The sequence below is a fragment of the Amphibalanus amphitrite genome, unplaced genomic scaffold, assembly GCF_019059575.1.
Source record: "Amphibalanus amphitrite isolate SeventyFive unplaced genomic scaffold, NRLGWU_Aamphi_draft 000466F_arrow, whole genome shotgun sequence".
In the NCBI taxonomy this organism is placed as follows: domain Eukaryota; kingdom Metazoa; phylum Arthropoda; class Thecostraca; order Balanomorpha; family Balanidae; genus Amphibalanus; species Amphibalanus amphitrite.
Window position 1 is genome coordinate 278,332 of NW_024881960.1, and position 27,646 is coordinate 305,977.

At 55.4% G+C, this 27,646-nt stretch overlaps 2 protein-coding genes across 4 annotated transcripts; both read right to left on the reverse strand.

Annotated features, from left to right (window-relative positions):
- Nucleotides 1–525: 525 nt before the first annotated feature.
- On the reverse strand, nucleotides 526–27,616 carry LOC122392015 (ankyrin repeat domain-containing protein 50-like). Of its 3 annotated transcripts, none has more exons than XM_043386428.1 (5): nucleotides 27,488–27,616; nucleotides 14,124–14,855; nucleotides 12,051–13,798; nucleotides 9,797–11,584; nucleotides 526–1,315 (listed from the first exon to the last, which is right to left on the reverse strand). In XM_043386428.1, the coding sequence occupies exons 2-4, from the start codon at nucleotides 14,784–14,786 to the stop codon at nucleotides 9,805–9,807; spliced, it is 4,191 nt and encodes a 1,396-aa protein (XP_043242363.1). In that variant the 5' UTR covers nucleotides 14,787–14,855; nucleotides 27,488–27,616; the 3' UTR covers nucleotides 526–1,315; nucleotides 9,797–9,804. The 3 variants fall into 3 exon arrangements, with proteins under 3 accessions (XP_043242363.1, XP_043242364.1, XP_043242365.1); XM_043386429.1 differs by lacking the exon at nucleotides 27,488–27,616 and adding an exon at nucleotides 27,362–27,413; XM_043386430.1 differs by lacking the exon at nucleotides 27,488–27,616 and adding an exon at nucleotides 16,695–16,814.
- On the reverse strand, nucleotides 1,304–6,805 carry LOC122392023 (uncharacterized protein K02A2.6-like). The gene is made up of 2 exons (XM_043386440.1): nucleotides 2,606–6,805; nucleotides 1,304–1,315 (listed from the first exon to the last, which is right to left on the reverse strand). The coding sequence occupies exons 1-2, from the start codon at nucleotides 6,803–6,805 to the stop codon at nucleotides 1,304–1,306; spliced, it is 4,212 nt and encodes a 1,403-aa protein (XP_043242375.1).
- Nucleotides 27,617–27,646: the final 30 nt, after the last annotated feature.

Sequence of the window (27,646 nt, forward strand, 5' to 3'; positions counted from 1 at the left end):
GTTGAAGCTGAAAACGCGCGAGGCCCAGCGCCGTCCGTCCAGTACGACCAGGGTAAGTGGCTGCCAATCGCAGAGCAGCCGTCGTCCGCCGCCGCAGCAGGGGGACGTCTTGGGAAAGCGTGAGACGACTGCCACGCCCTCTTCTCGCTGGAACTAGAATCGCTATCAGTGAAGTTAAGCACGGAGTGAACGGAGGCGACGGGCAGGTACCGTGCGCTTGCGTGGTTCTCGTTTGAGGCAATTTTACCTTGAGCGGTGCGTTGCATTTATTTTGAACTCATACTGCATCTTATTTATTTCATAGCTATGGGTGTGTAGACGCGAGTTATGTGGCTCAGTGCATGACGCTGCTCAAAATCCCTGTAGGAGCTTGGCAGGTCGCTTCAGTCAACGCATTATCGGTGTAAGGTACGAGTGGAGAAGGTCGTTATTTATTCTGACGTGTACCGACCCACAATTAACGGTCACGTTTGCTATTGTCATAAGATGCTTCTTGCCAGTAACCCAAATCAAAAGAGCAGAAGACACAGCGGTGTATGGTTTATTTGATTCAGTGTTTTACCCGTTGCCGGTGAATATACCTACTAAGTAAGCGTCAGTGAATATCAATAAACAAGCATCTAAACCTATCCACTGTAAGCAGAATGAAGAGACACATTTAATCAACACTGAAGACCTCAGGTCACTGTCACACAAAAAGCATACAACACTATATCTGTATGTATGGGGAAAGTGCAGGCAGGGATGATCCCATCCCAAAAGTGTCCCTATTTGGAGGATCACCGCCTATAGATCGTTCGTCCGCCACATGATTCTACTCTGAGCGGCTACCACACAATGCACCAGCCTACACGGTATGTGCGACAAGCAGTAGCGGTTGAAGCGTGCCGCCGATCCGGCGCCTGGCTCGGCTGTGGTAAAGGCAGTGCAGGTTAGGGCACGATACAGCTATACACAGACACACCAGTATTGCTAGAGGACGCTGAGAGACGCCGCTCGGCCCGTGCCGGAAAGGACCGGCCAGGGGCCAACGGCCCATGATTCACCCGGTGACCGACGCTGGCCGGTCACCGGGGCACAGGGACACCACCGGGCCCCGCACTGGGGCCCACACTAAATAAATTATGCAAACGAAACAGTGGCGCCCGGCGCCGCAGATGCAGACTAGAAACACAGAGACCGTTTCGGGAGGCGGTCCGGACGACGGGGCCGGCTGGGCCGCTCAGGGGCGGCGGTGGAGGGCACGGGGCGGCCACCGCCGGCCGGCGGGTCAGGACGGGCGCCACCACAGGCGGCGGGAGGATCAGCCCGAGCCCTGCAACACACACGGCGGGGCAGAGCGTCAGCAGACTGCAGACTGCAGAGACCTTCCTGACATCGGCCGGGTCAGTGCACTGAACTGACATAGAATCTGGAATGGGAGCTTTTACGCAATTTAAATGATCTCCGAGGAATGAAATTCACGAGGTTCCTGAAAGTCAACAGACCACTCTGATCAATGACCGATAAATGGCTAATCTGATGCATTAAAGGGACTATCCCACTTTTAACATGGGGTTTGAGTTGAGATAGCCAAGTTTGCGGCGAGGTTCAGAAACCACTATCTATCTAGGTTGCAACCCCCGCGGCCTCTTGGTGTTGAAGAAATTCGTTCCCTTCATTTGAAAATGGGCCTTGTACAAGGCCCTATCTTCAACATGGAGCGACCGTTAGTGTGACGTCACCTCGTTTAGTCATTCTGATTTAAATGGGTTTGTTCGTTGAAAAATCGCTTAAAACTTGGTCTGAACTTTGTTGTGGTGCCTACAGAGTAAAAAGAATCAGCTTTATGACAGTAATGTGGCCTGGGGAAGGAGGTAATTTTGGGCTGTGACGTCACATATTTGAAAGTTTGTGTTTGGAATATGGGAAGCCTAAGATGTTTAATGAAAAATAAATGCCAGAACCGTGTTCCTGGTCATCCAATCTATAAAGTCGGGCACAATTTAACTGGTTTTAACAACATTTTAGAAGGTGGGATAGTCCCTTTAACTAATTCTGATAAAATTACCACTGTTCTAAGCTGAACACAGCCTGAAACTTTAAAGGTAGTGTGCCAGCTTTCTTGGACCATGTTACGCCGCTAGTATCCGCGGCTGAGTTCGTTCCAGCTTTCGGGTCCGCGATCTCGGTCCGCGATCTCACACAGCGTTCTGAATAACGTAGTCCTGTATTGGTGATCGGTATCCGGCGGGGGCCGCTGCCCGACTGCTGCACGGCCGCACCGTGCCCACGAGCGCAGCGAGCTCAGCGCCACCTAGTCTACTGCACAAAGTTCAGAGGGCAAGGGCTACGTCACCACACACTACCCCCCTCAACAGGAATGACAGTCGTGGCGAAGCAGACAACACAAAAACTGGCCGAAATAAGACTAAACATCCGTCTAAAACTATTTCAAAGCAAAACCAGTCGCGTCGAACACGACTTTGTGTCGCCGTCACATTTCGGCTATGAGGCGACGCGGCTGCTTCCGCTGCCTGACGGAAACACGCTGAGCGATGCCTCCAGTTGCTGATCCAGCTCCTGTTCCTGTCGCCGATGAGGTCGCACCGCCACCTCTGCTGACCTGCGCCTCCTCGGCACCAGCGTCGCCGCCTGCAGCTACCTGCGCTTCTTCGGGGCTGCCACCGGTAGCGGTAGCAGGTGCTGTCACAGCATCATTGCCCGTCGCCTCTGGTCCGTCTGTGGCCGGTGACCTGACCGTCGTTTCCGACCCGCCGGTCACACCTGTCCCGACGATGACCCCCGGTCTGATGGTCACCGGTGGTTCGCCAATCCCTGTGGGTGCCACCGGAACCTGTCCAGTACGGTTCGGTGCTGCCACCGTCGGCTGCCGGCTGATTTCCTCCGCGCCATCGGACGCTGCAGCAGCCTGTTGGGTGCCCGCCAGACGCAGCTGGTCGGCGTGCCGCGACCAGATCGCGCTCCCCACGTCCACTTCGAACGACAGCGGGCCCGTCCGGGCGGTGATGACGCCCCGCCGCCACTTGGACGGTCCACCGTAGGCCCGTGTCCAGACGTGGTCTCCGATCGAGAACTGCCTGTTGTGACCTGGCCTACCGGCCTGCCACTGGCGAAGTTTTTCCTCGCGCTGCCGCACGTGCACATCCGGCTTTAGGAGGTCCAGGTTGGTTCGCACGTTCCGTCCCAACATCATTTCCGCTGGAGACCTCCCCGTGGTCGCGTGTGGCGCCACCCGGTATGCCAGCAAGAACCGCTGGAGGCGCTGAGAAAGCGTTCCTCCGTCCTTGAGTGCAGCTTTCAAGCCATTCTTTACGGTTTGAACTGCGCGCTCCGCCGCCTCGTTGCTACTTGGATGCCACGGCGCTGTCCTGATGTGCCGAATCCCATTCGAGTTCAGGAACTGGGAGAACGCAGTGGCGGTCAGCTGGGGTCCATTGTCGCTGACCACCTGGACCGGCAATCCAAACCTGGCGAACATTTCGCGCAGAACACGCACCGTGCTTTCCGTGCTGGTCTCACGCATCGGCACTGCCTCCACCCAGCGCGAGTAGCTGTCATACACTATCAAAAAGAAAGAGCCTTGGAAAGGTCCAGCGAAGTCGATGTGAACCCTGAACCAGCAGCTGTCCGTCGGTTCCCAAGGGTGAAGTTCAGCACGCGGTGGTGCCCCGCGCTTTTCCATGCAAGCCGCGCAGTCACGCGCCAGGGCCTCCAGCTCGGCGTCCATGCCAGGCCACCATACGTATCGGCGCGCCACACCTTTCATTTTGGCGCTGCCCAGGTGACCTTGGTGCAGCTCTGCCAGCACCTGTTGCCGAAGGCAGTGGGGAACCACCGTCCTGCCACCCCAGAGCAGACATCCCAGGTCCGTGGAGAGCTCATCCCGCCTCTGACGGAACGGGGCCAGCTCCTGCTCCACCTGTCCGGGCCACCCACTGTGCACGTACGTCAGGACGCGCGACAGTACCCGATCGCGGCGTGTCGCCGCCGCGAGTTGTTTGGCCGTCAGAACCGGAGCTACTCCGTCCATGAACAGCAGATACGAGCCGCCGCTGGTGTCGTCCTCAGCGTCCGCTGGCTCGACCTCTCCGCCTGGCACTGCCATACGAGACAGACTGTCCGCCAGGTGCATGTCTTCTGATGGACGTAGCTCCACATCGTAGGTGAAAGCCGCGAGCTGCAGCGCATACCGCTGGAGCCTGGCCGCAGCCAGCGTTGGCAGCTCGCGCTCCGGACTCAAGATGCGCGACAGCGCCCTGTTGTCCGTGACCAGGGTCCACCTCCGGCCGTAGAGAAACTGACCGAAACGCTTGACAGCGAAGGACACCGCCAGCGCCTCCTTCTCTACCATTGGATATTTCCTCTCCGTTTTTGTGAGTGTCCGAGAGGCGTACATCACCGGACGCTCCAGTCCTTCCTCGTCCGGCTGCAGAAGCACGGCTCCCACGCCGACTTCACTGCTATCTGTGACGAGCTTGAGCGGCGCCTCTGCATCGTACCGCTTCAGGACTGTGTCCCCTGCCAGCAGTTTCCGCACTCTGACCAGTGCGTTTTTGTGCACATTAGTCCATTTCCACGTGGCGCCCTTCTGTAAGAGATCGTACAGCGGCGCTAGTGCCGTGGAGAGGTTGGGAAGCACGCGCTGGTAGAAGTTGATGCTCCCCAAGATGCTGCGCAGACTTTTCACATCCTTAGGGTCCGGCATGTCGATCACTGCGTCAACTTTCTCCTGTACTGGACGCAGCCCCTGTGCTGAGATGCGCCAGCCGAGGTACTGCACCTCGTCGAGTCCAAGTTGACACTTCTCCCGTTTCAGCTTCACTCCATGAGCTTCCAGCCGAGTTAGCACTTCATCCAAGCGCACGCACAGGTCTGTCATGTTCGCCGCCGTCACCAGCAGATCATCTTGATAGGCCACACACCCGTCTATGCCATCCAGGATGTGATCGATTGCTGCCTGAAACACCGAACTGCACGCCGATATGCCGAACGGTAGGGATTTCATCCGATACCGTCCTCGGTGCGTGACGACTGTTGTCATATCCCGCGATTCCTCCGCGAGCTCCAGCTGCAGGAAGGCGTCTTTCAGGTCCAGTTTGCAGAACCGCCGTCCTCGGACGCTCGCAAAGATGTCCTCGGCGGATGGCGTAGGATGCGTCGCCATTTGCAGCTGCGGGTTTACCGTCAGTCGATAATCACCGCACAGACGCACACCGCCATCAGCCCGTGGCACCGTCACCAGTGGTGTTCCCCAGCCGGGCGCGTCGTTTGGACCGACTTTTTCCGCGATCCCGGCCTGCACCCAGCGGTCGAGCTCCTGCTCGACGGCCGGTTTCAGTGCATATGGAGGCGAGCGCACCGGCCGTGACACCGGCCGTGCATCCGGTTTCAGTGTCAGGTGCGCCTTTACTCCACTGATGCGCCCCGGTGTGCCGTCAAACACCGACTTGTGCCTGTTACAGACCGCCTCCAGGTCCGCCGTCCCTCGGTCCGGAGTGACGTCCATCACCGCCGTCTCTCCGCCGCCCACACTGATGTCCAGAGCCCGCAGCCAGTCGCGGCCTAGCAGACGGCGATCGCCAGGCAGGTCCACCACGACCAGTCGCAGTCGATGGTCCCGACCGCGAAACCTTACAGAGACGTCTGCCTCACCCCGGAGAGGGATCCGGTGACCAGTGAATGACGACAGCTGTAGCTGAGTAGGTTTCAATCGCAGCCGCGGGATGACCGTGTCCCGCCCCACAGCAGTGATAGGGCTGCCGGTGTCCACCACCATTTTGATGGCCACCCCGTTCACCGGTAAAGTCATTTTAACCGCCTCCGTTAGGTTAACAGCGTTTATCTTCCCCAGCCCCCACATGTCCGCCGTGGCAGGCTGCTGTCGGCATTGACTGCGCAGATGTCCGATCTGCTTGCAGCGGTAGCACCGCCGCGTCTCCGGTGCCGGTCTGACCCCGTCGGACCCACGAGTGTCAGATTCCCGGCGCCCCGGCCCCGTCGGCCGCCGTGACGCTGGTGCCGCACGCGCTGACTCATCCGGGCGTCGGCTCTCCTGACAGTCCCGCTGAAAATGTCCCGCCGCACCGCAGCGGTAGCAGCGGACCGTGCGCCGCTGGCGGCTCCGGTTACCGTCAGCCGTGCGCTGTTGCCGGACAGCGTTCAGCTGATCCGGTCCCGAGGTCACCACGTCGACCTCTGGCCGCTCGTCCAATGCGGTGGTTGACCGTCCGACGCCGTCCGTGCTCAGAGACGCATTACGGAACTGCGTCACTAGCATTTGCGTTTGCTCGTATGCACGAGCCGTAGCCTGCAGATCTTGCAGTGAAAAGTTGTCTCCTTTGGTTCCGACCGTCTGCAACAGTCGCTCCTGAATTTGTGGAGTCGCGCCGGCCACGCTCCTGTCCCGGAGCTCACGGTCGAGGTCAGCCGCCGGGAACCCGCACCGCCCAGCCACCGCCCGCAAACGAGCCAGGTACGCGTCGAATGACTCGCCGGCGTACATGCTCGTGCGGTGGAACGTTACACGTTCCGCCATAAGGTTAGACGTCGGCTGCAGATATTGGCGTAGTTTAGCCACAGCGGTGTCGTATTGTGACGTTGCAGCCGTTGCAGCCGCGGTCGGCTCCGGCAGGGTGTCGAACACGTCCTGGATGTTCGGCCCCATTAGATGGAGCAGGACTGCAGTCCGCCGCCGGTCGTCTGTTATGTCCATCGCCTCGGCGTAGAATTCCAGACCCTTCAGCCACCGGCTAAAGTCCATCCCCTTTGCAAAAGGAGCCACGCTCGGCAGTCCGGCCGCCATGTTTGCCACCGCCCCGAGCCTGCACCGGGGTCGGGCACTGCACACTGCACTGACCGCGCTGACTCACCAGTCACGCCACACCGAGCAGAGTCCAAAGTTCAGAGTCCAGCGGCCGCCGTCGCCGCCCGCACCACTGTTCACCCAACACGGAGGTGCAATACAAATGTTCCCAACAACGATACAGCGAAACGCAGCGGCAGAGCTGACAGCGTTAATGCACAAAATTATGCAGCAGTATAAAAAATACTAAGCACTAAGCAGAACTAAGCACTAAGCAATATCACCCGGCCCGACGCTATCACTTCACCGTGATGTATATCCGCGCCGACCGCCGCGCACTGCACCATCCAGCACGCCAAACGAGTTTGTCCGAGTCCCGACGCTGTCACTTCCCCGTGACGTATATCCGCGTCGGCCACCGGTGCCGCACCACCAGAACGCCAAATCCGTGAGAACGCCACTTGTCCTTCCGAGACCACCACTAAGCGAATCTCGTCCTCGTCGCCAAGTTGTTACGCCGCTAGTATCCGCGGCTGAGTTCGTTCCAGCTTCCGGGTCCGCGATCTCGGTCCGCGATCTCACACAGCGTTCTGAATAACGTAGTCCTGTATTGGTGATCGGTATCCGGCGGGGGCCGCTGCCCGACTGCTGCACGGCCGCACCGTGCCCACGAGCGCAACGAGCTCAGCGCCACCTAGTCTACTGCACAAAGTTCAGAGGGCAAGGGCTACGTCACCACAGACCATATGGAGTTAATGACCCGGATAAGGAGAACCGGATTTTTAGAACTTATCCATACCTTCAAAACTCATGGAAACGTCTTAACCCTCGCACGACCAGGCCATTTCTCATAACACGAACGACCAGGTTGTTACGACCCCCCCCCCCTGGCGTTTCGAAACGGAAGGTCGTAGAGCTTAGCGGAAAAAAACCAACGGATTGCTCTCAACGAGATCTCGCGATTGGTGGTATATTTTTTGGTCCTAGGTCAACATTTGACCTACTTATGACCGGTCAAAGGTCAAATTTTCCGAAAAAATCAAACTTTTTCAACTTTCCGCGGCGATTGCGGCAAAACGGTGGGAGATATCGACTTGAAACCTTCACTATCGTGTTCCTTGATCAATTCTCTATCGTTTGGTATGTATTTCGTTTCCCTAGCTCTAAAAATGGCGCGTTGGGAGCGCCGGAAGTCGGCAAGGTCACAGTCGGCGGCAGAAATTCGAAAAATCAAAATTTAAATTTTTGAAATCTGATTGTATTTTTGGATTTGGGAGGTCCATTTGCTCCCTATAGAAGCTAATATTGCTGCATATTCCCATTGAGGCGACAAGAATTAGCAAAATAGTGGTTCGGGCGCTTTTCAAAAATAGTACCGGACGCTGTTCCTCTTGTGACGTCATAGCTCCGTGACCTGACCTGACCCGGTCAATTTTCTTGCACCACACGATAGCCAATGCTTGCCCCAACATGCATGGGAAGTTTCATCATGATCCATCAAACAATGTGGGTATCACCGGCAGAAAACCTAGGGATTCGGCGCACACGTTTGGTAACTGTCGGCCGGAGGCTGTACCTCTTATGACGTCATAACTCCGTGACCTGACATGACCCGATCAATTTTTTTTCGGCAAAAGATGCGCAAAGGTTGCCCCAGAGGGTATTGAAAATTTCAGCCTGCTACGACAAGCCGTTTAGCGTGCACTTCGAAAAAACCTCAGGGGGGGTTGATACAACCCCCCCCCCCTAGGCGTTCTAGGGTTAAATTCTTCAAATTTTGAGTACTCCAGTGCGAAATTCGCCCCGACGGGTTGTCGGTCGTACCCCAACCACATTTCACACCACTATGAGCAATAAATGCACACACTAAAATCGCTATTACCGATGGGCTCATCCAATCAAGTTTCGATAAACCCGTTCATCATCATCTCCTGCGGTTTCGAACACGCCTGTTAGGTGGCTTCTGATGCTCGTCGAGGTCGGAATTTCCAAATACGCGTGGTGCGTCGGGCCGCGCGCTCTGACTTCGGCCCAGAAAAATGCGTCAGCTGATCATTGTCCTTTCTGCCACTTGCGTGTGGTGAAATGGGGTCATAACTTAAGAGACGGCTGTTTCATATCAATTATTTCACATAAAATCATATTTCAAACCATAAATTAATGTTCGACAGCCAAATTAAAGAAACAATACCAATACAGGCTTACAGTTTAAGTTCCACATTGTGTTGTATACGATTAGACAGCTGATAACTCATTCCCGTACGTCGTAACTCTATAATGACCCTTGCTTATTGTCACATGTGCGCCGCATTCGCGATTGTTGCCGACGCCTGTTTGCAGGTCAGCCCACTACAGTTGTTATACATATCGAAAAACCGATAAACTTTTAGGCAAAAAAGGCACTATTCCAGGCCCATTTTTGATTTTTTTGCGATATTAGGTAAAACAGAAGCTTCTTATCCTAGGAAAAATAGAATGGGAAATCATTGGAAGGTGGCACACTACCTTTAAGGGCCAAAAAGTGGCACAAGTTATTTGTAGTAAAAAAAGAGTTGTAGTATCTCCCTAGATAGTAGAAACCGTAACTTAAATAGCAAAAGGACTAGGATACTTGAGGGCAAGTCGAGCGAGGGGGCATACACGCATGCATAAGCCAGCTAGAGACTATAGTGTTAAAATAATCTAGAAGACACGGAGACACCACTGACAATTTCCTAGGCCGACCAAAATTAAGATACTTGGAAGTTTATCCCCCGCAATTTATTCGAAACATTATCGAAATCCTACAATAAAAAAAAATCCAATTATGTTCAAGACAATGGAAATCGACATTTGAGTCATTGTCAAAACCAACCTTTCTTTAGTCTCACTTCCTGACCTCATTCATTCATTGTATTTATTCACTCATTGTATCTACTCATTGCATTGATTCATTGCATTCCATCATTGCATTCAACATTCACTAACTCATTCATCCGTCCAGTCACTTACCGGCGCTGCTATAGTGGCGTCTCTCGGCGCAGGTGAAACCCGTTGGAGGAGCCGTCAGAGGCCAGCGCAGACGCCCTCTGTTTGGAGGGAGCCGCTCGCGCACGCAGCGCCGCCGCACCCGCCTTGAGACCCGAGTTGGCCTGGGCGGCCAGCCCGCGGCGCGGCCGCGACTCTGAGGAAACCGAGCTGCTGCCACTCTTGGTTCCCAGAATGATACGCATGTGCTCGTTCTGGTCGAATGTGAACGGTGCCGATGTGCGTGGTCGCACGGCAGCCGACGGCGCGCGCGAGTCGTGAGGGTCCGCGTAGATGAGCGGCAGGTGCGCCTGCGGACTGACGGGCGTGGAGCGCCGCTCCGCCGGGCTGCACGGCGGCGACTCGGCGACGGTGGAGGTCTCCACGGGCCGACCGCCGCGCCGCCGACATCGCTGCAGCTGCTGAGTGAACGACAGCCCGCCAGAGACGGCCGCCGGAGTCGGCGAAGCGTCAGCGGCCGGCTGAGACGTCTGTGACGATTTGCCCGTCGAGTCGGTCAGATTACTGCTAGACTTGGAGTGAGAGTGATTGCCGAATGAGGCGCACGACTGGCGCTTTTCGAACGTCGAGGAGGGAGAATCGACTGGGGAGGCGCCACCCAGCGCCGCACTGCTCGGCTTCGTCTCGGCGGTCGAGACTGAGTTCATGGACGCGTTACTGGCGCTCGCGTGGCAGGGCGGCTGGTGGACCGGCAGCGGCGGCGGTTGGGGCGGCGGTGCGGCGCTGCTGGCCCCATACTCCTCCAGTAGACGCACTACCGCCTCGTGACGGCCCTTGAGCGCCACTTTGAGCGCGCTCCTGCCGTGCATGTCTGAGTGATTTGGGTCAGCGAAATGGTCCAGCAGCACGCGCACACACTCGAGGTGTCCCTCCTGAGCGGCGATGCAGAGCGCGGTCGCTCCCTGGCTGCAGGTGTGGTCCACAGTCGCGCCATGCGCCAGGAGCGCGCGCACCACCGCCGGGCGGCCCTGCCAGGCGGCGCCGATCAGAGGCGTGCGACGCTCGGCGTCAATGGCGTCAGGGTCTGCCCCGCGCTGCAGCAGTAGACGCACAGTCTCCGTATGCCCCTGCCAGGCACTGACGTGCAGCGCAGTGCGTCCCTCCAGGTCACAGCTCTCGACATCCGCTCCGCTGTCCAGGAGGAACGCTGCCATCGCAGTCCGGTTATCCAGAGCCAGCAGATAGAGCGTACTCCGTCCGTCCATGTCACGATAACTGGCGTCAGCGCCGTTGCACACCAGATAATGCACCACGTCCTTATGCCTCTCCAGCGCTGCCATTCTCAGGGGAGTCTTGCCGTCATGTGAGCGCAGATTGACATCGGCACCGCGCTCCACCAGCGCCGCCACAGCCGATACGTGACCCTCCTGAGCCGCCAGGATCAGCGCATGCTTTCCGTCATTGTCTACCTCATTGACTCGAGCACCGGCGTCTAGAAGAGCGTCAATCACATCGGCGTGTCCCTCGTAGGCGGCATAGTGAAGCGGTGTCCACCCGCCGTTGTCGCGGTGACCCTCATCTAGACCCCGGTCTAGCAGCAGGCGGACAGTCTGAATACAGCCCTGGGCGGCAGCCACACTGAGCACTGTGCGTCCCTCTGGGTCGATGGTGTCGCAGTAGCAGCCCCAGAACAGCAGCAGCTGTACCACGGTGTGGTGGCCCATCGAGGCGGCGGCGAAGAGCGCGCACCGGCCGGCGCCGTCAGAGTGATCCACGTCCGCGTCCGCCTCCAGAAGCAGTTCACATACATCCCTGAGAGGAGAGGGAGGGGAGTCAGATTCAGACCGAGTGGTTTGCGTCCGCCTCTAATAACAGCTCATATACGTCCCTACGAGTGGGCGGAGAGAGTTATACAACCAGAGTCCAGAAAGGACGGAGAACGGCTACACACGTCCCTGTGAGAGGAATCAGGATTGCATGCAGTCTGGGGCGGACAGATGGGAGGGTCAGAGGCCGCATTAGGGAGTAGATGGAGGGCCGGGCCCTGGGCCACACATCGCTGAAGCGACAGGTGCATGTCATTGACAGCTCTACAAACGACTGAAGCGGGACATAACTGTCATGGAGCTGAGCTGGCGTCTGTGACAGTAACCACATAGGAGAAATCACAAACGTTTTAGCTATCCCAGTCCCGGGATTTCAAAGTTTTCAACCGCACTTCCCGGAAGCTCAAGGCCACTCCCGGCCCCACCCTTCCCCTGTCCACCACTTTTCTCACCTGTGCCCTTCGAAGGCGGCGACCAGCAGCGGAGTCATACCCTCGCGATCCTCATGGTTCACGTTAGCGTTCCTCTCTAGTAGCAGCGCCACCACGCGTCCGGCGCCCTCACAGGCAGGCACACACAGCGCGGCCACGGCCAGTGCGGTGCGACCGTCACCGTCAGCATGGTCAATGTCCGCCCCGGCGTCCAGCAGACGGCGAACGATCTCCACGTGACCCATGTAGGCGGCGGCGATCAGCGCCGTACGTCCCTCGCGGTCAGTGCCGTTCACATCTGCACCAGCTGAGAGAAGAGCTGATACGATGTCATCGTGTCCGGCCCAGGCGGCGGCGCGCAGAGCTGTTCTCTGCTCACCATCCACACTGTCCACGGTAGCGCCGGCACTGAGCAGTAGCTGCACCGTGGCTGTGTGACCGGCCCAGGCGGCCGAGCGCAGAGGGGTCCAGCCGTCGGCGTCCGGCCGGTCCGGCGCCGCGCCGGCAGAGAGCAGGGCCGCCACGACGTCAGCGTGGCCGTGTCTCGCGGCGAGTGTGAGCGGGGACTGGCCGGCGGCGTCCGCGCAGTCGGCGGGCACTCGGCGGCGGAGAAGCAGCGCCACCAGGCCGGCGTCGCCCTGCCGCGCCGCCGACAGCAGTAGCGCCTGCTCGGCGGCGGGTTCGGCCGGCTCGCCCTCCGCCAGGTACATCTCCAGTAGTCGGCCGTCACTGTCCGCGTCCCGCTCACTCTCCAGCCCCGGCTCCGGCTCAGAGCTAGGCGCCGCCTCCGGCTCCGGCTCCAGTTCTAGCTCCGAGCTCGGCGCTCGGTCTGGTTCAGAGCTCAGCGCTAGCTCAGAGCTGAGCGCCGGCTCCAGTTCGGAGCTTGGCTCCAGCTCCAGCCCCGGCTGTGCCTCAGCCGCCGGTGGAGCCAGCCGATCGTCTCCTGTCGGTTCCACGCTCGCCTGTCGGCTGTCTGGTAGTGTGAGGGGCACCGTCTCCGCTCCCGCCCGCTGCAGCAGTTCGAGTGTGACCGGCGAGTCGGGCTGTCCGTCCTGGAGACAGGTCTCCACCTCTGCGCCGGACCAGAGCAGCAGTAGCGGCAGCAGGTCCGGCTCAGCCGGCGGCCGGCCCGGCTCCATCCGCACCAGGTGCTCAGCCAGCAGCTGCACCTCGTCCGGTGCCAGCTGGGGCGCCCGCCGCAGCAGCCAGGCGGCCAGCATGCCGTGGCCGGCCTCCGGCTGGCACAGGAAGCGCTGCGTGCAGTATTTGACGTCAGTCAGCCACTCGGCGTAGCTGTGGTGGAACAGTAGCCGCGCGCCGTCAGTCGTATCCACCGTGAGACGCGCCAGCACGGAGAGACGCCGTTCAAAGTCGTCACACGTCACCGCCGCGTTCTTGAGCCGCACGCACTCGAATATTGTGCTCACAGGCAGTGGTCGAAGCGCCGCCAACAACACGTTTAACACCGGCAGCGCCTTGTGGAAGTGTTTCTTGGTGAACAGCCGCTGACTGAGCCACAGGTAGAGCCCGTTCAGGGTGCCGGGTATCTCTCGGACCTCACTGAGCCGGATGAAGCCCTCTGACACACCACTGAGAACCTTCTCCAGGTAGAGCAGGCAACCGTTGCTCTTGATGTGGAGCTGGTTGAGCATCTCGGCAGTCTCGTGGCTGAGGTGCTGGCGTAGCGCCGCTTCGCGCTCCAGACGGCTGAGGATGTACTGCTGCAGGTCGGTGACCACATTCGCCTTCCGCAGGTCGTCCAGCACAATCTGTCAATGACACATAAGAGAGAGGGTCTCAGATGACAGCGCCAGAGGCGATCCACAGACATAACGTTAGCATGACTTTTGTGAGTAAAATGTCAGCCACACCTGATGAGTAATGAATTCACAACTTAAAAATATTTAAGAACCTTGGATCAACGACTTAAAAAAATGTCAAAACATCACTTGTTTAATCTCACTGAGTAGTGGCAAATGTGCCATCTCAGTTCCACACAAGCCAACCGTTCTCTAAGGCGTATGCTAGTTATCGCAGGCCGGATTATACTGTTACCGTCCCCAGGATTCCCCGTCACGTCTGCCCAGTGCCCACCTTTCTGAAGCCGGCGAACAGCCGCGTGACATCCCGACTGGAGCGTCGAGCGGTGACGACCAGCAGCAGCCAGCGCGGCAGCAGGTGCTGGTGACTGGCCAGCAAAGCGGCCACGCTGCCCGCGCCGCCGGACGCCGCCCGGTGCGAGTCATCCACACCGTCCACCACGAACAGCAGCGGCTGCGGCGGCTCGTCCAGCTCCAACAGCGGGAACAGCACCGCGCGGCGCAGCGCCTCCTCCGGCTGGCGGCTGCAGAACACCGGCGTCAGCACCGCGCTCACGTCCGGGTCGCGCAGCTTCTCGGCGTAACCGGGCAGCAGTCGGCTGCGCGCCAGCTGCGCTGACAGCTGCAGCACGAACGTGCCGGCGCGCAGCGAGTCCGCCTGCTCGGTGCGGCAGAAATGGTGCGCCACTAGCCGCGCATGCAGGGACAGCTGGCGACCGGTGGCGGCCGTCGGACGCGCTAACTCGCTGCAGAGCGCCGTCTTGCCCGAGCCGACGCCGCCCACCACCAGCGCACCGCCTAACTTGCTCTGTTTGTGCTGCAGACATTGAGAGATTTTTGTGAAGGCCCACTGGCGGCAGAAGAACGGCTTGCCATCGAGCCGCGAGGCGGAGGCGGCAGCAGAGGCGGCCGGCTCGGCACCGGGCGCGTCCGTCATGACCGAGCCGCTCTGTCAGAGGGATGAGCGGGAGACATCACCGGCCGGCCCACGGCGCCGGCACACGTCCTGGGGGAAAACAGGGACAATGGAGTCAGTGAGGCTGGCCATGACAGGTAGTCAAAGCGGCACACCATGCACCTATGTACTGCAGTACCAATTAGACACGGGAAACCACACATGCACATTGCACAGGGAGCATGACATGTCTCTAATACGGGCCACAAAAGACAGACACTGCAGAGTGAGACATGGTGAATGGTGAAACTCCACGGAGGGCACAATGCAGAGCTACAGCACATAGTCACACAGATAACCAGCAGTATTCGGGACCTGCAGAGCCAGCGCACTTGAAGGATGACCGATCAAGTCAAGCAGGGCCAGTGTTCTAAAATTGGATTTTGGTTGGGTGTGCCGATGAAGAGAAAAAATCCTAGGATGAGAAAAAAGGAAATAAATAACCGAAATATAGTTGTAAAATGGTGTAATCCCAATTTGTATGCCAACTGCTAAACCAAGACCATGTCAGAATCTTGACAGGGTGTTGGACAAAAGGATGTGGGACGTTGGGTGCATCAACTGTCAAGTGGCATGTAAACTGGCTTACCTAGAATTCTTACCTAGAATGTAGGATAAGAGGCAAGGGAGCTGGGCTCATGGGATGCTGCCTCTCTCACTGTCTATTCATGTATTGGTCGTATCTGTTTTTGAATGAACTGATGCTGGGACTTTCTACCACTTCTTCAGGCAAATTATTCCAGTGGTCAACAACTCGTGATGAGAAGAACATGGTTCTCTTGAGGGTTCTGTGTCTTGGCTTGGCGAGTTTAAGTGAGTGGCCGCGAGTCCTGTCGCTGCGTGGTCCAGCGTCCATTTGAAGAAACTTATCACCAGCTTTCACCACATCAAAGCCCTTGACAATTTTGAAGACTTCTATCATGTCGAATACAATTAGAAAATAGCTTTCCACACTGGAAGAGCGTGTGTCGTAAGCATGGCTGTCGGGAATACATGAAACTTTTTCAGAGATGAAGTAAAGTCGGTCATTCATATTTGAGGGATGAAAGTATTTTCCCCATTAGGTGTGATTTGCCACCAAAAATTCTGAAAAATGGAACACTGAGCAGGGCGCATAAAACACACAAACCACCACTCGACACCGCGATCCACTCCACTCATCCGTCCGCTCCACACACAGCGGCGTGTTTGTGTGTCTGTCTGCCGCGCTGTTCGGCACACATTCCGCTCAATGACAGCCTCGCCTCGTGAAACGTAAGCAAAGCCGAGGCGGTGTTTTCAGACAAAGGCCAGACCTCGCCTGTGAGCGGAGCATCTCTAACAGCAGCCCAGAGTGCAGCCCCACCGGTCACAAGGTCCAATATACGGCACAAAGTCGAATACCGAACTGTTACGAAACATACGCTCCGGTCATTTGTCATACGCTGCGCGGGATACGAAACACAAGACACAATCTTGTCAGATCTCTGCGAAAACAATTACTCATACATCTACGGAGATCATGACTCGTAAATATCAGACGGATCATCAATGGAAAACATCAATACAACAGTGAGCTCAGCGAATCGCGAATAATTGGACGAGACGGGAAATCAATAACAGCCAGACCAATGCACTGCTAGCAAATCAATTGTCACCAGCAGGGTTTCCCTTCCAGCCTGCCTAACGCCACGTTACTCCGCTAAAAGCACCATAGACTGTCCCGCTGACCTGCACGGACTCCGTCCCAGCCGACTGACCCAGTCGGCAGTCTCCCACAGTAGCACCATCCCCACTGACCGTACGGACGATGCACCGACCACGGGGAGAGCCCCGACACGACTCCCAAGGCGCACCGCCGACTCCCGACCGCCCAGTCGCGCAGGACAGCCCTCTGAGCTCACAACTCACCCCGGCGCGCAGGACACCACTCTCAGCTCTCGACTCCCGAACGGCACAGAACAGGCGCTCCGCAGACTCCCGACCTGCCCAGTCGCGCAGGACAGCGCTCCGAGCTCCCGACTCCGACCGGCACAGGCGCTCAGCCGACTCCCGGTCCACACAGGCGCGCAGGACAGCGCTCCGAGCTGGGCCGGCGGCCGCGGCAGCCTTCCGGCGCCGCTGGCCAGTCGCCAGCCGCGGCACACCATTAGCCCAGCGGCCGTGAACGGACCGCCGAGCGGAATCCGCAGTCCCAAAGAATGGACCTCACAGGCCCAAGGAGCGGAATCCAGTCTCATAGAGCGGGCCTCAGAGAGTCATAGAGCGGAATTCGCAGTGCCATAGAATGGATCTCGCAGACCCACTGAGCGGAATCCACAGTTCAGTCCCGTAGAGCGAGCCTCACAGACCCACAGAGTCTGTGACAGAGTCTGTGACTCTGTGGGTCTCAACTCACGGGCTCCACGGAGCGAGTTCTTCACTATACAGTCCTCCCTTAGAACGAGAGTCTTCAGCAGCTTTGGCCGCTCAAAGTCGGTGCAAACACGACATCAAATAAACAACACACCAGCAAAGCACCAAATCACTCCCCACCTGAAGTCTGAACCCAATTTATGCAATCTGTTCAGCTCCGGGCCGAGCCCATATGAACCAATGCCTCCAAGTGACCCTTGTCTCGACGACCGCTGTCCTCACCCAGTTCCCGTAACAAATCACTCCGGACAGCTCACTGGACACGCGGACAGGCGGCGGTGCCGGCTCACGTAAATGTCGCCCTATTTCGGGCCCTGCTGGACTCAGTCGGTGGTGGAGCTACCAGACAGCGACACGGCAATCGCATTCACTGAGCGGCCGACCGGGAACCGCCGCGCCGGCCCACTGAGCCGGAGTATGTGCCACACTCTCGCATCCGACGAGGCTGGGCTCAGCGAGTCGCTGCCTCCTTGGGACAAACTGAGTAAAACACACAGCGGTGACGGAGCCTGACTGGCACCATCACACTCCAGACAGCGTGTGCGATCAGAGTTCCCATGGTTCCTAACACCCACCGTATCGGCGGATGTCCCATCATCCCACCATGAAAATGCCTGTCAGTTCGACCATCATCCCGACGTGCCAGCACCCCTCCCACCATCCCACCGTGCTAGCGTTCATCCCACCATCCCGCCACCCGTCGGTCAACAGCTAGCTCCGCCGACCGCCGACGTCAGCACGACCCATACACTATTTACGCTATGTAAATAATGCTACTCGACGGACGACAAAATAAATAAATAGCAGACGCCGGAACCCGAGCCGAAGCTGCAGCGGACGCCGAGGCAGACGAAGGGCGCGATACATACGATCGGGACTCAATGGATGTCGGGATATCAATACCGGATGGCGACGTCGTGTGGTGGTCATTACGACAGACCCAGTTGGCACTGTGAGGAGTGAGTACGGTGTCGGCACTACTTCACCGACCGCAGCCGGAACACGGTGCATACTCTCGCCAGCACCGCATACCACGCCCGGTCGTAAGCGAGGCGTTGGAGACAGCCGTGACGGGGAGGGGAGGGGAGGGGAGGGGAGGGGAGGGGAGAGGAGGGGAGAGGAGAGGGGAGGGAGGGGAGGGGAGGGGAGGAGAGAGGAGGGGAGGGGGAGGAGAGGGGAGGGGAGGTTGGCAGGAGGTGTGGTTGGCGGGGGACGTCCCACACAGAGGCCAGGCCTCCAGGACAGGATGCCTGTTTGGCGGTGAGGTGAGGTATCACGCTGGAGAATCGGGTCCTCTCCAGCGAGGAACGAAAGATATTCCGGCGAGGGACGCTAAACCCTGTCCAGCTCAGCGAGGGACCTAGAGGACAGACCCTTTCCAGCCAGGCCAGCAGTTATACAAAAGACCAGCACCGACGGGCCGGCAGAGCACGGCCCAAATAACACCAGACACCTCCCGGCTGTCTTTCCGACTGCGCAGTGTGCACGTTTACACGAGGACAAAGTCAGAATGGAGCTGACGGCCCGGCGGATGTCAGCGAGCCGTGGCCACGGTGGGAACACCGCGGCCACTTATTTTCAGACACGGATTCACTGTGAATAGTTGGAGTGAGTTACGGCTGATTGTGTGACGCAAATGGTGTTCATTTTTACGGCCAGTGCACTCGGAAAGTTATCACGAGCAGAACACTCGCCGAGCTATCCGGATCACAAGCCATCCGTCCATTGCTGTTCTAACCGGCGCGGCGCACAGGTGTGCCAGCGCCATCAGACACAAAAGAGCGAGTAGAGCAGTGAAGTGGGCGGATCACCTCTGGTGGAGCTGTCGAGACCCATGCAAGTTCCGGTTCAGCCCGAGCCGACCGACCTGAGCGCATGGCTTTGCCCGAAAACAGTGGCGTTAGTCAGATAAAGTCTGCGTGTTCTCCTCAGTCGGTACTTCTCAGTCAGTCCCAGAGAGTTAACAGGGGCGTGGCAGAAGTGTCGCGACCGACAGACACAGGACAGCCTGGCCGGCCCCCTGTCACCGAATGACAGACAGGAAGACTGTTTCGCTTCTGTCGTCATTCGCCTGTTGCGGCCGCGGCAGTACGGCAGAACGGTGACCATAAGCCGTGCTCCAGTGGTCCGTCCGATGCACGATTGTTCAAACCCAGACACACCGCAACGGGCAAAGGTTGTCGGTGCTCACGAAATTGTTACTGGTTATGGAATCTTTTAGCGCTGGTAGTGGCTTTCATCACATTCAGATGGACTCGGATGTGTCGCCAATGTGAAGATAATTGCGTTGCCGTAAGAAGTGTGAAATACCAATGCCATTTCTGATGCAGTGAGCAGTATTGCGCTAAATGTGATTCTTTCAAACCCTACCAGACAATACAAGTAGTTTTTTGTTTTGTTTTGGATACGGATTATGGTTTCAAGTTTGTCATGCCATGCTACACATTTTTAATGTAAATCGACCAAAACAATGCATAACATGATTTCCAAATGCACGTAAAACCAGTTTTTAGAATCTCTTGCTCTGCAACGTGAACAAACGATCCGTGTGACCATTCGGTGTAAAGGAATGCTGCTGCTTTCAAGCACGAGCAACAACACACTGCAAGGAGCTCTGGGCACGCGACTCCGGGCAACTCTGCCAATACAAAGCAAGCTTCTGAATGAATGGACCACGGTCGAGCCAAACAGGCTGCTCCTGTCAGCGTTCCCCATTGTACTTGAGAAGTTAATTATTTCCCGCGACATCACCCCGTCCCGCCCTGGTCTCCTGCTGCGACCCAAGACGGAGTGTAAGCAATAATGCTCCAGGACGGGCAGAAGCGTGACGCAAGTGTCGCTCAGCCTGCCGCAACCGAACGAACGGTACGAACGGTGCGGGATTCGTGACAGCCCCGTGGAGTGCCACCACGTCTGGTAATGTTACCAAGTCCCATCTAAGCCCCATCCTCCCCGTATGTTGGTGGTCCCGCCGGGTCGCCGCCCGTCGCAGCCAGTGACGGTGGGGGCGCCGCCGGGATGCCGCCGCCGCCGCCGCCTGGTACGCTCCCGAGCCGGTCGGTCCGGCCGCCGCCGCCCCGCCCCCGTCGTCAGCGGCAGGAGGGCACTGGGCCGGATTTGGCACGGTCTACGTCAGCGTCGCCGCCGCCGCCCGCCCGCCCAGGGCCACCGCCGCTGCAACTGGCCGCTACAGCGCCGGGGGAGAATGGGCGGAGCATAACATGGAACATCAAAGCTCCAAAGGGAAGACGCAAGTCGCAAATGACTCCATTGTAAAATAGCAGTATGTGAAAATCGAAAGAATCAAATTTACATGGTACAGGTACTCCCAACATAAGAAGCGAAGTTGATCGACATATCGACCGAAGTGGAATCCAAGGGCGACAGCTTCCGACCAGCCAGTCGGTTCCCGGGGCCGTGGTCCAAGAAAAAGCTGACGACCAATGACGGTTCGACAGAAACAGCTATCGAACGGCGCGCTGGCGGTTTGGAGAAGACAGTTCCTATCCACACAGACCGGTCGAAGCAGCTGATGATCACCCGGGGTGCTAATGCTCTCACTCCAGTGCAGAGCGTGTTGATCTCAGCGATCCACGCCGGTCAGATCGGGGCCAGGGTGACGACCGAGTCATACAGCGCGTCTGCAGTCATACTCCCGCTGCACAGCGCCGCAGAGACATGTCGAGCGACCGAGGGAGGTCACCGGACGCGGCGCACGGTGACGGAGAGAGCATACCAATCACGGGCCGAGCCGGTGACTATGTGGGACGCGGCGTCTGAGGTCTGGCAGAGCCGCCGACCGGAGCCTTTGAGGTGAGGAAATCCAACACCGCTCTTACGTAGGGCATTGCAGAAGCGGAGCACATCCGGTGTCAGACAGAGTACCAATCGATAAAGAAATGGAGACGCCAGAAGATGGCCGCTCGTGTCTTACACGGTACGGGTCACGAGGCCGGCACCGATCGCTTTCCGACCGGTCAGCTTAGGTGGCACTGAGACCCCGAGCAAGCGACGGCCCCCGACCAGCGGATCATACATTTATGAATGACTATCCGAAAGTTAATGCTCGACACAGGTCAGTAGAGCGGTCCACATCCATCTCAGAGCAGAAATAGGTCACGGCACAGGTGAATTCATCTGGATATTCACCGCTCATTTTAATTAGCTTTGTTATGACAGTTTGTTGTATGACCGACACGATCTGCGCACAAACAGCCCTAATTGAAGACATTATGAGCTACGGCGACACTTTTTTACGGGCGGTAAGGTGACGCCTCGCGCCGCGCTGGGTGTGTTTGTGTTTGGACCGGCCCCCCGTTGACGCTGGCCGCTCACCAGACTCGGAGCGGCCGGAAAGCGTTTCCTGTCGGCTCCCAGCCGTCGGGGCCCGGAGCTGCCAGCTGGCTGGTCGGAGCGGTAACAGGTACCCGCCAGGAGCGCCAGAAGGCCAACTACTGATCGGAACACGGACGGGATGCATATCTCGTGACAGCGAGCAGCCACGCGCGGCGGCTCAGACAGCAGCCAGACACGACGAGCGGCCGGCGGAACACGACTGCAGAAAGGACGGCTGAAAGCGGCGGAAATTCAGCGGACGGTTGGAAGCGGCGGATACTGAGCGACCCACTGTATGTAGGTTTTGGTTCCCGGGCAGACGGCTGAGAACACAATTCCATTAAGGTCAAATGGAAGAGGCAGAACTGAAACGCCACGCCGGATGGACGAGACGGGCACTGAACGGCTGATCTCCATACACATGACTCAGCGCGATAAGTCCCAGCAAAGGGTCGGTGCCTCAAATGACCACGTGAAACACACACAAACAGACATTAAACTGACCTCACTCCGGGTGGCAAATGTAAACTGGGTCAGTGACGCTTATGTATCATTCAGTGAGGTTTGCCTGTCAGATGGTTAGTAAGGTTGTCTACTGGTCGGCGAGGCTTGTCAATGGGTCAGTGAGACCCACCAGTCGGTCAATGAGACATTGTTTACGAGGCTTCAAAGATATGTAATCAGACCAGCAGCGGTAAGTCAAAGAGGCCGGCCGCGGAGACCGGGGTCAGCCCCCGTCGCACCAGTAGTGCCCAGATCGCGGAACACTACCAGGTGGATGGGCACAACCACCGGTCCAGGGGCCGCCACAGCCCATATCGAGCCATGGCGTGATGCTCTGGGCTTCACCGCACACATGCAAAACATAACACATCCTCAGCCAACGGTCACGACTGAGGGCCAAATCATCGCGGACTACTTTCATGTTAGATCAGACTTGGAGTAAAAGTTTAAACTTCCTTGCAGTTTCCCACGGGAACAAACTGTCAAAATAATATCTTTTTCTACAACTTAATTGCATTTTTCGTGTACTTTAAGCTTTTGGGCGGGTGCTTCAGCAAATGTAGGCCATCAAGTGCCAAATGTGAATTTCCATTACTGTTCGGGTGACCTATTCGGCTATCAGACGGCAGACTTCGCACGGCTATGTTACTCCCTTTGAGGAGCGCAGCGCTCTTGACCTTATAAGGAAGCCGTACTAGCGACTTAAGCCTCTTAACACCCTATTAATGTCAGTAAGCGCCAAAAGGAGCTGCTCGAAGCTAATCGTTTTCAAACCCGGAAAGCTGCAGTGAAAGAGAATGGGCGCCGATCCGATTCTAGGGCGCCACCATGGAATGTTAGCTCGTTCTGGCGCCTCCCGGCACATGCTGCTGTCGGCACTGCGGTGCCCACATAATGTATGGAGGACGGTGGCCCACGACTCCCACCGCCTTTTGTGCCCATTCCACACAGACATAATTGTTTAGAAGACACGTGCAAAGCATTGTTGGAACCGGGGGTGCAGCTTAAACAAACAACTTCCTGGCACCAACGGAGCTGCCTGGATCAGCCACGCTTACAATACAACACACCGACCTTATGACCCTCACACCACATACATACCCGTGGCAGCAATTAAACGGGTATATGGTAATGGATAATAGCATCCCTAGTCCCTACCCTACAACAGATGCAGTGTAACCGCCAGCCACAAAGCATCCGGTCCAACGTGTTCAGGGGTCAGCCCAGTTCATTGTGATTGAAACTCATCGGGAAAACACCTACTGGGCACCTCGGCCGGCATTTTATAACGTAATTCCCGACATATCCGGGACAGATGCATTATTCCAGAGGCATACCCGTACAATGAACACAATAGTGGGAATAACAATGTTCTCGGAACCCGTCAAACGTCACAAGGCTCACGTCACACCAACTTCGTCGATACCAATTGAATCATCTGACCATTTGTTTTTGATTACTCGGCTCACGTCCACGGGCCAACATTGACTCACAATTGACTTGACCAGACATCCAAATACCGTAAGTGCAAAGAGCGAAAATTGAGGACATCCTTTCCCACGCGGCGACACCGGGACCCGGCCGGTCACCTCCCTGGTGAACCTCTGCCGCCGCCCGCGGCGCCCAGTTCCCATCGTACTACTGTCCGGTTGCGCTCGCCCGCTGCCCCGGGGCGCCGGGGCGACAGGAAGTTCCCAATCGGGCCTGAGAACGCCCCGGCCACCAGCGGCGGCGGCGACAGACTGGGGAGGGCAGTGACGGGCCGGAGAGGGAAATGACGGTCCGAGGAGGGTCGGGGAGAGCCGCACACACCGGCCACGTCACGCGGAGCACGGCTGGGAGATGGAGCGGCGCCCATCGCAGCGACACTGATCGACCGGCCGCGCGGGTCGCCGCCCCGGGTCAATGTGGCACCCGCCGCGGAGCGGGGGAGGGCACGGGCCGGCCGGGGAGCGAGCGTGGGCAGGCCACGGCATGCCCGCGCCCCGCACAGGAGACTCCCTGACGACAGCTCTGCCAGGCTATGAGTTTGGAAGCGGGGGCAGGCACTATGAATGAATGCCGTCGACAATCAGCAGCCTGACAGACCAGCGAAAAGCCCGTGAATAGGTACATCAGGTCTTCATCACCGTCAGCGATTTCTGTACTGGAGGAGCCAGGACAGGCCCGTGGTTTCAGTCATCCATTGGCGCCAGTAGCCCCGTTAGGTTTGCGATCCGTGCCACTAACGCGGCAGCAGGAGCGGTCCGAAAGCTGTGGCATGTCAGTCAGACCGCAAATGCCGCTTCCCGATCGGAATGAACCGAAGAGTACTACGTGACTTGTAACAATATGGTATGCATTACTGCCATGTATTTTTTATTGAAGAAAACCGTTGGCATAACGCATATATGCACAAATAATATTCCTGAGAATACCGATACCTACAAGCGGTATATCACTTCAGTGAGGGTTGATTTTTCAAAAGCACACCGCAAAAAAATACGGTGATGCCATCAAGTGCCACACAACTGAGAAAGGGAAAGTTAACCTTTTTCTAACGAGATCGGGTGTAGTTTAATCTTCGCTTATAACCGTTTGACATCATTAACCGTAAGAGTCAAGAGCTAGATATTACGAGCCCCATGCCACTTCAATGAAGTGTCGCAGACCACAGCGCCACAAAATGTATCCAAAGCTTTTTGCCAATCAGTATTGGAAATGTGCTTGAATGGTGAGAAATGGTGTCAGGACAAGAATGACTCTCGACATGGATTGCCTGGTGGTGATGATGTGATAGGACATAATCAGGGCTCAGAACAGCCTGACCAGCGAGCTACTGGGGAACACAATTTTATACTCAGCAGCGGTCAAACTATTTTAACCGATATCGGTCGTAAAATTCAATTCAAAAGGCATAATAGGATAACCTATGGCAGTGTAGGAATATGTTTGCTAGCAAAGCATTTCATAAAAAGCGAACAAACAGAAGGATTCAAATATCTCTACCATTCTAAAAGAAAACTCAAGTTAAGGCATCATTGGACTGGATAAACATCCCTCTCCGGCACTGTTTATCATGGTCATGGCCAGAAATTAATTCCATGATCTCAATATTGGGGATGCTGGCAGATGATTGGTTATGTAGTGAAGCCAGTATAAGAATCAACTGGCAGAGCTGGGCAGTAACCCAACCTAACCTAACCTAACCATTGGACACACTGGATGGGAAACAGTGGTGCATGCCAAACAAACTGATAATTATATCATGAAATGTGGAATGTGGCAAACAAAACAGCTCACTGGATGTCTTATCAAACATCCCACAAACATACTGCCACTCCCACCATACTTGGTTATGGACCAGCATAATAATCAGAAGTTATTAGTAAGACTAGTAGCTGTAGTAAGCAACACCTAGTTGTAGGTAGCAACTTATTACCAGATTCCAACACACCTACCAGCTACCAGACAGGTTGGGATCACATCAATAAAGAACATTTTAACATCAAATCATTATGATACAATATCTTTTTTTTAATGTTAAAGGGACCCTCCCACCTTCAAAAAAGTTAATGAATTGGCACGAAAGTGATGTCGCTCGGTTCAGAAAGAGCGAAAACGAATATCTACCAAATTTCATCGAAAAATATTCACCGGTTTTCAAGATATTAAACTTTTACTTTTGTTTACTTTTTGGGATCTCCGCTGTTCCTAGCGACTTTATTTGAAAGCGCGGCATTTGTTGCGCGCAAAGCAGCATATACCACCGCGTGCTACCAAACGTTTTAGTAAAAGATTTAAAAATCGTTAGATCTCCGCTGACGTCACAAATTCTAAGGGGGCATACCAATGCACTAGCCCCTTAGAATCCGAAAACTGCAAGTTTGAAATTCCATATCTCCGAATTAAAGCATTTGTCGATGTTGTGAGTGCCCAAACCGGTATTTGCAGGCCATGGCCACCAATTTGGCTATCTCAACTCAAAACTAATGTTAAGGTGGGAGTGTCCCTTTAAATAATTACCTACTAGGTGATCCTGCTAGCCAATCTTTGATTCATTCATCAGCAAATAAATGTAGAACATGCAGTGCAATACCTAGTGACTACTACTAGACTATTCTTAAGCAAATGTGTTATCCCACAAGAGCATATTTTTGAAAGTTAGTTTTCATGACTATTGGAGAAGTGCAAAAATTTGGAAAATAATCAGCTTTGTAGTAAAAAATGACTAATCATATATCACTGTCATATAGCATTTGAAAAAAAAAATCAATGCCAAATTAAATGGTGCAATAAAAGTGCTTGCTATTTATCCAAAATAATGTCACATATCTAGCACATGTTCAATGTTTTATGCATCTTGTTATGAAACTGATTGTGTGCATTGCTGTAACTTGTAACAGTAGGTACCTACACAATATGTCATCCTGATCCCTAACTGTCCTGAAAGCAGAAGTGCTTGACAATGAGCTGCCAGGGAATATATTGTTATTTATACAGCCAATGCTACTTATGTACACAATTATGAGATATGGTCTTTGTAAAAATGATACTTCATGACCACCACTTTTCAGATGCCATATTTATGACCTGGTGCATCATGGAGCTCTAAAATATCACAAACCTGAAAAAAATGTGACCTTAAATCTGCTATTTATGCTACTAATTTTACTTGCTTAAATTGAACCTTCTAAACACATTGGCACATAGCACTAAGCACATGCATAATGACAAGCTTGCAATGATGTCTGATAGCAATATTCATTTGACAAACAAGTCATTCCACTAGAAACTTTGGTAGTAGTAAAGCAGGCATCACACTTGTGTTTTGCAGCCAAGGAGAGGTGCTATAGGCTGTTAGGTTGTAGGACTAGGCTTTGGATTTTAGGGTGTAGGTTTTAGGTTTTAGGCTGTAGGTTTTAGGCTGTATTGTATTATATTGTATAATGTATTGTATTACCATCATGGACAATCCACTAGTAGGGGCATGGCAATTACAGTCCACAGTGTATAGGTGTACAGTATACAGTCCACAGTGTATACAGTGTATGGGTAAGGTTAGGTCAGGCTTAGTTAGGTTAGTTTAGGTTAGGTTAGGTTTGGTTTGGTTTGATTAGAAAGCATCTCTGGGTACGGCACCTCTTCTTGGTTGCAAAAAAAAAAACAGTCAAAGTGTGATGCCTGCTTTACGACTACCTACCGAATCTTCTTCCTTATAAAATTCCATACAAAAGAAACACCAACACTGCCTGGATTTTGATTTCTCCAGCTCTTGTCTCCTAAATCTCAATCACATAGCTTCATATCAATGAATGGTACTCAACGAAACATTTGATTCATACCTATTGCAGGTCATGCAAATTGCAATCACAATCAGAGTGAGTAGACTAAAGGAGGCGGAGGGGAAACGTTAAATTGAGTGTGTGTAACTATAACAATAGCATGATTCAGATTCTGCTTTGACTTACGATGAGACGACAGAAGCGGGATGACAGAATATTGTATCCTATCACTAAAAGTAACGCAGAAAACCCGCACGAAATTGAAATACAACTAATCGTCGACCGCTTCGGAATATCCGGAATATCTTGTCCAACAAAGCGTTCCTGTCAAAAATGCACTGCTTA

What these genes read in the sequence shown, in the direction of transcription:
- LOC122392023 (XM_043386440.1), bottom strand. Translation starts at nt 6,805, where the DNA reads ATGGCGGCCGGACTGCCGAGCGTGGCTCCTTTTGCAAAGGGGATGGAC.
- LOC122392015 (XM_043386428.1), bottom strand. Translation starts at nt 14,786, where the DNA reads ATGACGGACGCGCCCGGTGCCGAGCCGGCCGCCTCTGCTGCCGCCTCC. An exon ending in TGTTCGCCGGCTTCAGAAAG is followed by an intron (nt 13,799 to 14,123) that starts GTGGGCACTGGG and finishes TGTCATTGACAG; the next exon opens with ATTGTGCTGGACGACCTGCG. An exon ending in GCCGCCTTCGAAGGGCACAG is followed by an intron (nt 11,585 to 12,050) that starts GTGAGAAAAGTG and finishes CTCTCCTCTCAG; the next exon opens with GGATGTATGTGAACTGCTTC.